We start from the raw sequence: 14,079 nt of genomic DNA, 5'->3' as shown, positions 1-14,079 counted from the left end.
CATCTCTAGTCTGCAGTTTACATAAAATTAATCTGCCTTTTTTTTCAGCCTGATGTTAAATATTCTCCTCTGTGCATTGTTCTTATATGTATAATGGAATCAGTCTCTAAGATTCCTCTGGAAAAGATAGACAGTGCGTTTTTAATTGTATTAGCTACATGACAAAGTGAGGGTGAAGCCTCCTTGGCTGTCAAGTGAATTGAGGGGCAATTGAATTAGGGACGTCTGGCTCTGGGAAGAGATACAGAGAAAGACATGCTAAAACCATGTCTCAGTTGTTTAAGGTTTACTGATGATGTCATACTTTACTTATGAGGTTTGGACCAAACTAATCTATACAGATTACCAACAAAAGTTATTGACTGTGAAGTTTTCCTCAGTTATTTGTATGTTGTTATTGGTTTTGGTCAAATGTTTTAGTTTATTGAATTCTGTTTGGACAATGGCAACACAGTAGGTTTGCTGATCAGTGCTACAGCATTATTCCAGTGTTTCTCCCACTTCCCCCCAAAAAAATAAGAAAGTGCAATGTTTGTGTATATAAATGAATGGATGATTGTCAAGGAATTAAGTAGTTGGCAGATTTCAATATTTGCAATTTGATGTATCATTCCTTATCTCTCTCTTTTCTCTCTCTCTACGTCTCCTGTTGTCTCTTCATTTCTTGTACTAAACTCCCTTTGAGCAAGAAGGATTTTGCCCAGTCTGTCATGCTCACTCTCAGGTCTGTTCCTTTCTATATTACCACATTATTTGTCTACATCTTTTAGTGACTAAACTGAATTGGACACAAAGAACTTGGGGGGGGGTAGTTCGTGTAGCATGATGTAGTTGTAAATTTTAATAAACAATACTCTAAAAACAATGACCCCTATTAATTTGAAGTGTTATTGTACACACACTAAGTGCGTCAGTGAAAGTTGTTTTAAAATTCCTATTATAGGTCTTTACTGACCTTTACTTAATATGGTTCCTATATAGCAGTATCCTTTATCTTGTTTAACTTCTCCTAAGGTTAAATATGATTGTATTCATGTGCTATTGTGATTGTACCTCCTTCAGGCATTGAAGGACCAGTGTGCATTTTTTCGGCTTATTCGAAACATTAGAAGTGATACGTCTCAAGGACAAGCTGTTTGATGATGAGGGGGTGACTCAAACTGAAGAGTGGTCGGAAGCTGAGAAGGAAATGACCCAGAGGGTTTTGGCATGATGTCATTACTACAAGAAATATGAGTCACTGGTAGGCACATGTGAGTGTAGTGGCAGCTATAGCTGAGTTTATGTCTAGTGTATGTGTGTAAGAGCACGTCTCTGTGTCACTTGCTGAGTTTAAAGGACGGATACAGAGAGCACAACTGAGAGAGGAAGAGGGAGAGAGAGAGAGCGCGAAATAAAGAGAGATCCCCACAGTCCAGATGTCTCTGCTCCCCTCCCGCACACATGGAGATAGCGGCACGTGGCTCTTCAAGGCTTTGTTAGGCAGCAATAAAGGTTTATTTCACCACTATGGATAAGAGTTGGCACAGCAACACAGGCATGCACCATTGTAAATTGGACTGCTACAGGACCTTACTGACATCTTAACCACAAAGGCATAAAAAGGATTACAGAGATTCCAGGTGAGAGTGCATTTTAAATAGATTTACTTTTAATTGTTTATTGTGAAATAATGTATCTCTCACAGTCTCTCTTTCTCCCTCTTTCTTTTTCTTTCTCTCTGCCTTTTTCTCCCGCTCATATATAAACCACTTAGTCACTGTTCAGAACTGTCTTGTCATAAGAAGCCAGTAGGGCACCTGTCTGGCCCTTGAGTGTATTTATACTACCTAGGATTGTCAGGTTATTGATTAATAAGAGACTTTTGCTTTTTAATTAATTTTGCTAAATAAATCATCTGCAATAATAATAATAATAATAATAATAATAATAATAATAATCTGGTTGTTGAAATTCCTTTTATGAACTGTCTGAGTCATTTATTTTATTTATAATTTTGTTATGATTTAAAATATTTTAGTAGTTTAGATAAAAAAATTATAAAGACAGAAATCTCATTTATTTATGATGTTTATTAATAAGTTGACTACATAATAGACACAGTAACTGAAAACGTGAAACATGACAGCCGTCAGAGTTAACTCAGCCCTCAGGGATTCCTCATTTAACAATCCCAAAAAGCTTTCTGTTCTAGTCATCTGCGGTAATGGAGAGTTTTTCGCCTAAAGATCTTTTTTGTACGTTTTTTGACTGGGTTCAAATGTCCAAATGAGAAAGTTGGGTGTCAGGTTAGTAATCCAGCCACATAAATGAAAAAAAACATTGCTATAGAAATGACCGAGACCAAGGTGCAAAAGGAACAATATTTTACTCAAAACATATAGTTATACTAAACTTCTTAAGGAAGTTTAAACCCTAAGATTAAGATTTGAATAACCTAATTTGTTATTGCCTCTCTCTAGCTTTAATATTACCCTTGACCATGTCCGATCACTTAGAGGTATAACTATGATTATGCACAAATACATTTATTTTTCTTCCATGAACATAGAGTAAATCAAATGACCTTAAATACAGTTGGCTGCACAAATCATTTAATGGAAAAATACATACTGTGCATGATTTTAAAAATATAGAGCTATAAAAAAAGGTTTAATAGATGTGGAACAGTTAAAAAACTGCCAGGAACAGGTTATGTGCGTTTACCGATAGAGTGGTAATTTTAGGCTTTTTGCATTTTTCTTTTTTTTCTTTTTTTTTTGCATTAGTGAGGCTATAATTACAGTACTGGCTCAAAAGAAAAAAACCAAAAATAATAAAAGGGGGGTAACATTTGGATTTAAATAGAAACATTTTTTTAAATAATTACTTCAGGGATTAATATGTTACTGCTGGCAACAAATACTTTATCACTAACTGATATAGTGTATAGCTTTACATTTTTACACAACCTTGTCTGCAGATGTATCTCATGGTTGTGGAAAAGACTTTTTAATGATAAAGGTGGAAAATATTGACCTGAATCAAGGAAAGAAAACAACTAAGAAAAAAATTACATGTATTTGGTTAAGAACTGCCCAATGCATTAATAAACTGACAACTTTCCTGGAAGTTGTAATGTGGTCAAAAAAACAAGTCCTTAATGACTGTGATTGGAGATTAGTTGAAAATTTAGTAAAATTGCATTCTGGGAAAAAAAAATTCAATAGAAATCTTAACTATGTTTACAAGTGAAAGTAAGACCATTTATAAACAGCTGTGTGGCCATGAGAAAACCACTTGTTAGTGAGGACAATCAGACAAAAAGCCTTCAGTTTGTTAGGGGGCATGATTGGACTTTGGAGCAATGTGAAAACAGTATATACTGAATTACCAGATTATCCCATTAATGCATTTTTTCTTTTCAGGTGGCACAGGCATATTCGAGTATGACAATCCAAAGATTCTTGAGGCTTAAATTGTGAAAGACTGGTTCTGGGAGGAATCACTTTTATACCTGAAGTTGCCTTAGCAGAGTCTTAAGCTTAACCCTATTTGAAAGTCTTTGGTGCATCCTGGAGACAAGATGCCGGTCTTAAGCAATCCTAGGAATTCTGTAAATTTAAGGTGCACTTAAAAATAATGGCATGATAAGCATTAAAGTAGTGACTGTGTTAAAAAGCAAACAGTAGAACAATTTATGAAGGACATTTGCTAGAATTGTGAGAATCTAGTGAAATGTATGTGCACTGGCGTGTATTTAAATAACAATATAACAGTCTGGGTTGATTCACACAACAATTTGGTTAACCAGAGCCATCTAATGTAGGTATAGTAATGGCTTAGCATAGGCATAGTTTTTTCCAGGGAAACAGGATGTTTAAGACAAATGTCTTTTATTAGATTAATATACACAAGTGTCAATGAGCCTTATGCACAGCTTCTATAACATTTTAAAGGATGAATTAAAAACACATTTCTTCCAAAAGATCAGATGTCAATTAGTTCATAAATTCCTTTATGTTAATCATAATCAAACCAATCCGTAAGCACATGTTTCAGGATGTGCAGATTGTCACTCTGAAAGAGACACATCAAAAAAATAAAAACAGGTCATTACAGAAGGGACAGCTGGTGTTATTGTTGTTTTATTCTTTACCATTATTATTGGTCAAGCCCAGGTGTCTGTTATTGAAGTTTAAATCTGTGTGTATTCTGTTTTATCTGTTTCATCTGTTGGACTGTTTAATTCTCAGTCTCTTCTCCTAATTAGGAACATGAAAAAAACAAAATCAGCCTGACCAAAAAGGCTGTTGCTTACAAGTTGGCTCGACTTTACTGAAGTAGGTAGGGACTAGAATGAAATAATCAAAAACAGCATTAAATTGAAAATGTATTTATAATATTGAAAAATATCAATGATAACATAACAACCTTAAACTCCACTAAATGGCCAGACATTTGTGGGCACCTAAATGTCATAACCATGTGCTTCTTGAATATTCCATTTCAGATGTAGTCTTTGCTTTTTGGAAAGGCTTTGCACTAGATTTTGGACCGTGGCTTAAGGGATTTGCCTCTTTAGCTACAACAGCATTAGTGACATCTGACACTGATGTAGGTGAGGAGGCCTGGGGAGGCTCCAATTTATCCCAAAAGCATAATGGTGTTGAGGTTAGGGATATTGTTCTGCTGGAACATGTTTGAGCCAGACCCCTTAAAATTTAAAGATACAGCATATTAAGACATTCTATCCGATGTGTACTTCCAACTTTGTGGTGACATATGAACATAATGGTCAGGCGTCGACAAACATTTGGCAATGTAATGTAGTTGTGTAAAATTTTGATAGATTTGGTTGAGGGCTGAGCAATACCACATGTCCACACTCACATTCACCCCAAGAAGCAGTGAATCCTAATGAGGCCCAAAACAAAAAGCCTGTGCTCCAGTGAGTGTTTAACTTTTCCCCCCTTAGGATAAGTTGTACTCGAATCTTTCATGAAAGCCCAAAAAAACCTTCAGAGAAAAGTTTCACACTGTCACCCAAGTGTGACACTGCTGTGAAATATCTGGTCACTTAAATCGCTAAAATGTTGAATTTCACCAAGAGTAAAAAATGATATAGACATATTGGTAAGAGTTGTTGCATTTTTGGAGAGGCCAGGCTTCCGACATCTAAAACTATCTCTTACCTTCAGGTAAGGTGACTGTGAAAATGAATAAATAGGAAAACTGGAAGGTAAATAACTCCATAGACAGCCTCTGTAATATACAGAGAAACCCTAGCAAGACTTTGTAAACATAAACTTCTAAAACAGAGCACACATGCACTGCATCTAATGAGGAACAGTTTGCACTAATGACGAGGTGGGGCTGGTAATTAGTAGACTGCTCAGGAGAAACGTCAGTAGAAAGAATGTTTTGTAAGATTGTCTGTGCACCTTACAGGCCTTTGCATTTGGGTACCTTTCATGAAAAAAAATAGAAATAAATAAAGAACAATGATGCAATACCAAAAAAGTAAATAAACAGCCAAACGAAATTCAATTCAGAATTTACTGAGCCTCCTTCTGAAATGCCTAACAAGATTGGATACACATGAAGAGGAGCGCTGATCTGCTCATTTTCCAACTGCATGTGGACTGCACTCTAAAAATGTCACTGAGATGGTCTTTTCAACAATTAATTACTGTGTTGATTTGGATTCATGCCTCGTTCATGAACTTGTGACTTGACCAACTCTTTAGTTTTAGACAAAGACAACTAGGATTAACAGTGAAAAATGTCCTGGTATTTTGGAGAACATATGATGCCATCAATCACCAGAACCTCTAGACCACTAGCTCCAAAAAAAGGTCCCAAAAGCATCAGTGATCTATCATCATATATTACATATAGGTATTTGGTTTGTCCACATGGTGACAAATCACAGATTTGACATATGAGCCTCCTTACATTATTGTATATACTTTACCCCAAATAAATAGGAGAGAGTCAAATGTAACTACTGTACAACATTTCTGTGAACTGAAGGCCCATAAAAAACTCTTTAAGGAGTTCATCTTAAAATATTCCTTATTTAAGATGACTTATATATAATTGCACTGTATTCATTATGGTAATAAGTGGAAAAACATTGTTAAACATTGTTATATATATATATATATATATATATATATATATATATATATATATATATATATATATATATATATATCTTTTATTATTATTATTATTATTATTATTTTCACCTGTTGGTGTAAAGTTTGATTAAGCCGTTGTGTTCAAGCTCTTTATCCATCCACCAACTGGATTTAAATATTTATCCATTTAAACAGCTTTAGTGTTTTTCAGCATAAGTATCTTCATCCAATCTTTCCAATTACTATTCTACTATTCAATATTTCAGATTTCTATTTTAGATTTCTTTTAGATTTATAAGTAAACATTCAATTCAATTCAATTTTATTTATATAGCACTTTTAACAATGGTCATTGTCTCAAAGCAGCTTCACAAAAAATTAAAGAATTTTTTTTTTTCTAGAAAAGAAAAGAAAAGAAAATATTTGGAAGTGTGTAAACATGCACACACCCACTTGAATATGCTGTTTCAAAGCAACAAGCAAAGCTTAACAGGACATTTTACTAATCCAACTACTGAGCCATAGCAAACTATACAGAATACCCTGACTAAAACAAACAGACAGGTTTGTGATAGTGCTTGACAGTTTTACATCAATTTCTTTCGGCATACTGATGATGTGAAAAATATAGACTATTAAATTTAAGAAAGTGTTATACAAAATGTACCTCTTAATAACTTTCCACAACCATCCATCCCTAAACTTCTCCTATTGTTTAAAATGTAGCTTTAAGGTAGCTCAAGCTACTTTTTTTGGAAGAGATTATTTCTCTAAGCCCCCTTTTTGTAATTTAAGCTCTCTTGTAATTTAAACCCTGATCCAATCCGTGTAAAAGAATTCTTCTGTAGTCCATCATAGTGCATGACAGTGTGTCTCCTTTTGACAGCTACACATGTATCAGTGTGATTCTTTGAGTAGAATAAAGCATTGTTGAATCTTGTCTTTGTCTTGTCAGCACCATGAGTACTAGAATAAAACCACTGTCTCAGGATCATAGTGGCTCTGGGATCCCTCTGCCCCGGACCATGAGCACCTTCTCCAAGCAGAACCCCAAGTTCTCAAGCGGCAACTTCCTGAGTTCACCTGCACAATATCAACCAGGTGGACGAACAGCTTCCTTATCGCCCTCCACGTCTAGCATTGGTAATTCTAAAGAGCTGCTAAAGGAAGCTTCATCAAGGATTCAGTACCAACTGCAGAGATCGGCTCCGCTCAAGACCTCATTTAACCACATGACCGGATCTCGCTCTGCCTACAGTAGTCCACGGGTTCCTAAAAGGGATACGCTACGCTCTAAAGACACGCTTGACCTCCGTAGAGTCCACGCAACCCAGGACAGGTTTGGAGACTTGACAAAGAATGGCAACAAAAACTGGAAAACTAATCAGGTACAGTTCAAGAGTCTGGACAATGCAGATGCTTCTTCATCTTCTCGTATAATAATGCAGGGCAGGCAGATGGGGAATGCTCGCCTCAGAACAACCAATGGGAATTTGATTTGGGGATCCTCTTCTGGTAATCGACCAGACTTTAACAAGCAAAGAATCAAATTTAAAAATGGAAGCACTGAGAGAGACCTGAACTCTTGCAAAAGCACGCCACAGAAAACTGCAGTAAGGGAATCGCCTCGTATGGCTGCAGTAGCACCTTTCAGATTCAGGTAAGGTGACTGAGTTAATGGCCACATTTGATTTATTTAATGCCCATGTATCTTATGCCAAGGAAAACATGCTTACATGATATCACTTACATTATTTTGTAAAATAAAAATACAAAATTGTGGTTTTTATTATTGCCATGTCCATGTCTCTGATCCCCAGGCTTCAGGTTCAGGAGGATGCAGACATGTCCTCTTTGGAGGATGTCAGCGACTGCTCCTCAGATTCCATGGAAGTGTGCTGTGAAGATTTGAGTAAGCCTTTCCTAAATTATCCAGAGTTCATGACCAGAATCTTACACTTGCTCTGTGACCTATTATTAAATGCCTTTGACTTTGAATGTGGACATAATGTCAGGCTGGCAAAATTAGATGTAATTACTGCCTGTGCAATTGCTAGGTGCAATGAGAGCATGCTATTTTGTCTCTATTTCCACATTTGGAGCCCTGCACAAGTCGGATGCACTACTTAAAGCTCGTTATACCTTTTATATGATACATTGTCCATGATTGTCAGTTACTGATAATATATTAACAGGAACATTAATAAGAACATTTGTACATATACATTCATATAATTATCTATTCGACATACTATATGAGAGCAGTATTAAATTATGCAGATACAGGCCAAGAACTTTAGTAACCATAGATTTTTTTTGTCTCCTCGTTCTGTCACTAACAACTGTGTCTAGAATGTCCTTTTCTTTTTCCAACCATGTACTGGCCAGTTTCAATGAGCCTGTGGCTACTCTATGCTCAAATTCCTGTTTTTGCCCAACAGGAGAGGAACATAATATGGTCTTCTGCCGTTGTAGCCCTTCCACTACAACATTCATGATATTGTGTATTCTAGGATGCTTTTTTGCTCACCACGTCTGTAAAGAGTGGTTATTTGAGTGAGTGTACCCTTCCTGTCATCTTAAACTAGTCTGGAAGTTCTCCACTGATCTCTCTTATCAAACGGCAGTTTCTGAAATACGCAAACCAGATCATCTGGAGATAGCAGCATTGCTCTGGTTCCTGAGATCACGTTTCCCCCATTCTGGTCTTTCTTGTGAACAGTGCCTCCATTGGCTGCCAGGGTAAATGCAGTTGTTCCTATATCAGTTAAAAGGATCATTAAAGTCAAATTCAGCCTTGTGATGAAGTTCGTCATGAATGAAGATGTAAACCCTTTTGACATTTACAGAAGATTTCAGATACAGTATGGTGCTGAGACACTTAGCCATTTTAAAGAAGCCTGTATGTCCATGAATGATGGTCTCTATCCCTGAACATTCAGTGAGTGTACACTCCTAGGAAAGATGGACTGGTATGATCACCAAAGATGTGTTATTTTTTGCAGGACAGTGCACGCCCTCATACTGCTCCCATCACACCACTTGCACATTACAGAAACTGATTACAGATCTAAGCATAAGTGAAACATTGGGATGAGTGTGTTAGGGTAGCAGGGGATTATATACTCAGCAAAAAAAGAAACGTCCTCTGACTTTCAACTGTTTTTACTTTCAGTAAACTTAATGTGTAAATATTTGTTTGAACACTAAAAGAGTCAACACCCTAAGACATAAACTAAAAATGTTTCACAATGTGTCCCTGAATGAAGGGAGGCTCAAAATCAAAAGTACCAGTCAGTATGTGGTGTGGCCACCAGCTGCCTGAAGTACTGCAGTGCATCTCCTCCTCATGGACTGCCTATTGCGGACAGTCTGAGCACTGATGGAGGGATTGTGTGTTCCTGATGTGACTCGGGCAGTTGTTGTGGCCATCCTGTACCTGTCACGCAGGTGTGATATTCGGATGTACCGATCCTGTGCAGGTGTTGTTACACGTGGTCTTCCACTGCGAGGATGATCAGCTGTCCTTCATGTCTCCCTGTAGCGCCGTCTTAGGCGTCTCACAGTGCGGATATGGCAAGTTATTGCCCTAGCCACATCAGCAGTCCTCATGCCTCCCTGCAGCATGCCTAATGCACGTTCACGCAGATGAGCAGGGACCCTGGGCATCTTTCTTTGGGTGTTTTTCACAGTCGGTAGACAAGTCTCTTAAGTGTCCTGCGTTTTTAGAACTGTGACCTTAAATGCCGACTTTCTGTAAGCTGTTAAGGTCTTAACGACCATTTCACAGGTGCATGTTAATTAATTGATTATGGTTAATTGAACATGCATGGAAAACATTGTTTAAACCCTTTGCAATAAAGGTATTTGAATTTTTACAACAATATTGTTGAAATACACAGTCCTGAAAAAGGGGCGTTCCTTTTTTTGCTGAGTATATATAAAATAAGCTCATAACTGTGTTCTGTTATTCTGCGAAATCAAACGTCCCAGTTTGACTTGAACATGTATATCACATATTTATTATATATATATATATATACAAATAAAATAACATGTATGCTAACAATGTTTCTTTATAACTAGCTTCCAGATGTTGGATTCCTTTTAGGTCATACTTTAATACTAATCTGATCTTAGTAATAAATAGTTCTAGCCGTGTAAATTACAGATCGGGGAAATGATAAAAACAGGTCATGTTTAACTTCTTTAAATTATTTGTCCAAGTTATTATTATTGCTTCTAGATAAATTGCCATTAAAAATACTTCATTTTACCTTTCCCCATTCAAAGCTCACCAAAGTATCTGCAGGTGTCGAGGTCTGTGTAAATCTGCACTCATGAGTAATGTTACTTTTTAAACATTACATAGACTTCTACAGGAAGATTGAAAGGTGGTTTCTGTAAAGCATCATTGCACACACACACACACACACACAACAACAACACCAAAAAAAAAAAAAAAAAAAAAGTCTTCCATTTTGTTTGGGTGTGTTAGTCCAAGTTGATCCTAGAGCAGATACTCACTCTGGTATTCTAAAGCAAAACTATGGATGAAATATGGATGTTGTCTCATTTTCTCATTTTCATTGTGCCAGGCCAGACTCCTTTATTCAGAGTAATTTGCAAGAACACATTCTTTCTTATCTGTTATCTCACTTGAATACTGACAGATAATTCTGTCCAGATACCTTACTTATCTTCCTTTTCCTATTAGTGTCTCTAACAGATTAAATGGATGTAAGTCTAAATGGATGTAAAATATTGTATTTGTTTAAGGGTAATTTTGCCAAATACGAATGTTTTGTTTCAGTTCAATATGTCTATTGATCGAGCAGGAAAGTTAAAAAAATATTATTCATTCCAGCATTGTGCTCGGTTTAGCCCTTGTAAAAATTATCGCTATAAATTAGCTTTATGTCTTTGCATCTGCAAGCTGCATCTGCATCTTTTCCCTTTTCTGATATTATATCCATGCTTTTTTCCGAAAGTGTAATAGCTCCCTGGATCATTAGGCTACAGATACAAGTTTATATTTATTTCTGGGTTTAAATGGAGTCACTCAGTCCAGTGGAACTTTAAGCTTTCCAGCACTTACTTGTGGGAATGCCTTCTTTTAAAAACATTGCATTACTTTAGTTAGAAATGTAGTTCTTAAAATAAGCTTAGGCAGGTCTAGGCTTTGACTTGGACATTTAGTAGTGGATTACTGCTGAATGTACTGCTTTACATTATGTAAATATAGTAATGGTAAAGACATTGGGCTGGAACATCAAGGCCACTTTCTTATTAATACAAATACATGGTTTGCGGCAATTTCCAAGCTTTGACAACATGGGAAAACAAACTCTAAACTCCTTATTGTCTACTCCTACTTTCCCAGAGTTTCAACATCCGTTGTGTAGCTTTGGAATATGATTAATCATCCCCAGTGCCAGAAAATTACTCCCTGCTTTTTCTTCACTGTTTTTCTAGGCCATCACTAACTGTGTTGCAAGAGGATGTAAATTTCATATGCAAGTTTCAGGCTCATCTGTCTGAAAGAGAATGTGAGTTTTAAAGAAAAAATGCATTTCGAAATATATAGGACATAATTTCCCATGGCTAACTTTTCCCTTAGACACTTATTTTGTGTTGGCCAGCATGAAAATGGGACGCAGGGCAATTACGGTTTCATACTAATATAGTTTAAATAATCAATGAAATGACTTAAGTAATGCCAAAGGTGACTCTTTAATATAATATCCACTGACAGATGTGTTTTAAAAGACTCTGGCGTATGGTTGTATATCACGCAATCCTAGATGATGGTAGCAAAGCATTGATCTTTAGTAATTATTCAAAGGGAGGCAGCTGTGAAGGTTTTAAAATGGTTGCAGGGTCAGACATGACATATGCCATCCTTTAAATCAGTAGACGAGATCTATGGATCCAATTTCACCCACTGCTACTTGGTCCGCGATTTGATGCCCCTCAGGGTTTGGGTCTTGGATTAAAAAAAAAAAACAGTTCTTTATGGTGAGGCTGTTGTTTACCCGTTTTCTTTTACATCACTGGGTTTTGCGCGAAAGCTTATTTTAAAAGAAAATCAAATGGTCCGTTGAAACGAAGCACACTGAGAATAAATATTATAATAGTAGTATTTTTTATTTCATTGCTATTTTAGATATACAACACTATTTATTTCTGCTTTAAAAAAAACAAGATGAAGGATATCTGTGCTTTTACCTGAGAAACAAATGTAGTGTACTAAGTTTTCAAAGAAAATGCACGAAAGTGTACATAAGAAAACTTATGTAGTGTTAAATGCAAATTATATTTTATGTTTTTATTAGTTGTTCTGCTGTATAATACTCAATACATTTTATTTTAATTATAAGAAATTTTCCAGTTCAGTGTTTTTAAATGTGCCAAAACTTTTGCACAGAACTATACACTTTATGTACAGATGTACAGTAAATAATATTCTTGTTTTTTTTTAGAATGAGTCTGTTTATATATACATATAGGTTTTCTGGCAACAGCCACACCTGTTTCCCCCTCCGAGGGGCATCCTGAACACACACACACACACACACATACGTACGTCAAACATGTCAAACACACCATACTAAAATCAATCAAGAGGCCAACTTTTTTGCCATTTTTGTCAGGTTTTGTCGTTTATTTCCATGGTGTAATGGCACAAACAGAGCAGTCATAGCCTTGGGGATGCTCACGTGTCTACTGACAGCTGTGCTGTTGGCCGGCTGTAGCCTTTCAATGGGCTACAGATGTGGGGGAAGCCTCTCCTGAGAAAGGGTGGTCACATCAGCCAGTGTCTAAAACTGTCTTAAATAGCATACTTTTGCACTATTGCAGACTTGTACAGAAGTGTACATTCCTGGAACTCATACCCTTCCCCAGCGCTACATACAGACAGCTCAAAAAGTCATTAACACTGGAAGCAAAATGGAGGCACAAAACCAAATGAGTGGAAAAAAAGCTGTTCCATTCACTTTGCACACATGTTAAATTAAGTCTCCAAACAACAACGTGGCACATGCAAACGAGGCACAGAGACACACAAACACACACGCACAAAATGAGAAACAGACTAGACTGGAGTGACATCCACATCTGGACCTCCTGGAACCTGAAACAGACTCCTCAAAACTAACACAAACACATACAGATGCACTCCCATCAGAAGAGTTAACGCAGCATGGAAGTGTTCACAGACAACCCAACCTCCCTTTCTCATTTCCTCACTTACTTACTCACTCACTCACTTTTAGCAACTGCTAGACTCCAAAATGGTTGCAAAGTGAATAGCAGTGCCAGGGCCTAATTCCCGATGGTGCTGTAACATAATTGGTGCTTGACTTCTCAGAGAAGTTGCAAACTGGGTGGTCAACAGCACAAGCATCCACTTGGAGTATAGCACTTGCACCAGTGCAGTTAGCATCCACATCAAGCTTAATTGGTTTTTCCAAAGTCTACAAATTACAGGGGAGGTGTATAATTAACGATGAATGACCGAATTACTTTCCTATAATATTATGTCCTAATGCATTTAATTTCTCTTATTCTACAGCAGTTTGCTGAAGATTACAAGTTTTATTGCATTAATGAACAACACGTTACGCTTTTTAACCCTTAGAGTCAGATATAATGTTATGGAAAAGTTGTAAGACAGCTTAGTGTTATTACTTATAGTACCTATAGGTATATAGCAGATAGAAAAAGTCTTTCCCTCATCAGCTTCTCTTTAATCTTTAATAAAATATTTTAAATATTTTAAATAAATACTGCATGCCAGGTCACGGAGATACTAGAAAGTCCCCTGTTGTAAAAAGGAACTTACTGACAAAGCCCAGACAACCTTGAGAATCCTTCCATAAATGTTATTTACCATAAACCTTTTAGGAAAAAAAAATTAACCCTAAAATATTATAAATATTGAATATCAACA

The 14,079-nt window shown here is 36.5% G+C and overlaps 1 protein-coding gene across 1 annotated transcript; it reads left to right on the top strand.

Annotated features, from left to right (window-relative positions):
- The first annotated feature begins 1,548 nt into the window (after positions 1-1,548).
- On the top strand, positions 1,549-9,059 carry LOC128526428 (uncharacterized). The gene is made up of 4 exons (XM_053498253.1): positions 1,549-1,622; positions 7,081-7,785; positions 7,946-8,037; positions 8,848-9,059. The coding sequence occupies exons 2-4, from the start codon at positions 7,085-7,087 to the stop codon at positions 9,057-9,059; spliced, it is 1,005 nt and encodes a 334-aa protein (XP_053354228.1). The 5' UTR covers positions 1,549-1,622; positions 7,081-7,084.
- Positions 9,060-14,079: the final 5,020 nt, after the last annotated feature.

Source organism: Clarias gariepinus, chromosome 6 (genome assembly GCF_024256425.1).
Source record: "Clarias gariepinus isolate MV-2021 ecotype Netherlands chromosome 6, CGAR_prim_01v2, whole genome shotgun sequence".
Lineage (NCBI taxonomy): Eukaryota > Metazoa > Chordata > Actinopteri > Siluriformes > Clariidae > Clarias > Clarias gariepinus.
The sequence above is the reverse complement of the archived record's forward strand: the minus strand, read 5'-3'. Positions and strand labels throughout refer to the sequence as shown.

Excerpts from the sequence above, each read along its gene's own strand:
- LOC128526428 (XM_053498253.1), top strand. The coding sequence starts at position 7,085 with ATGAGTACTAGAATAAAACCACTGTCTCAGGATCATAGTGGCTCTGGG. Across the intron at positions 7,786-7,945 it reads GTAGCACCTTTCAGATTCAG|GCTTCAGGTTCAGGAGGATG; the intron begins GTAAGGTGACTG and ends TCTGATCCCCAG. Across the intron at positions 8,038-8,847 it reads AGTGTGCTGTGAAGATTTGA|TGCCTCCATTGGCTGCCAGG; the intron begins GTAAGCCTTTCC and ends TCTTGTGAACAG.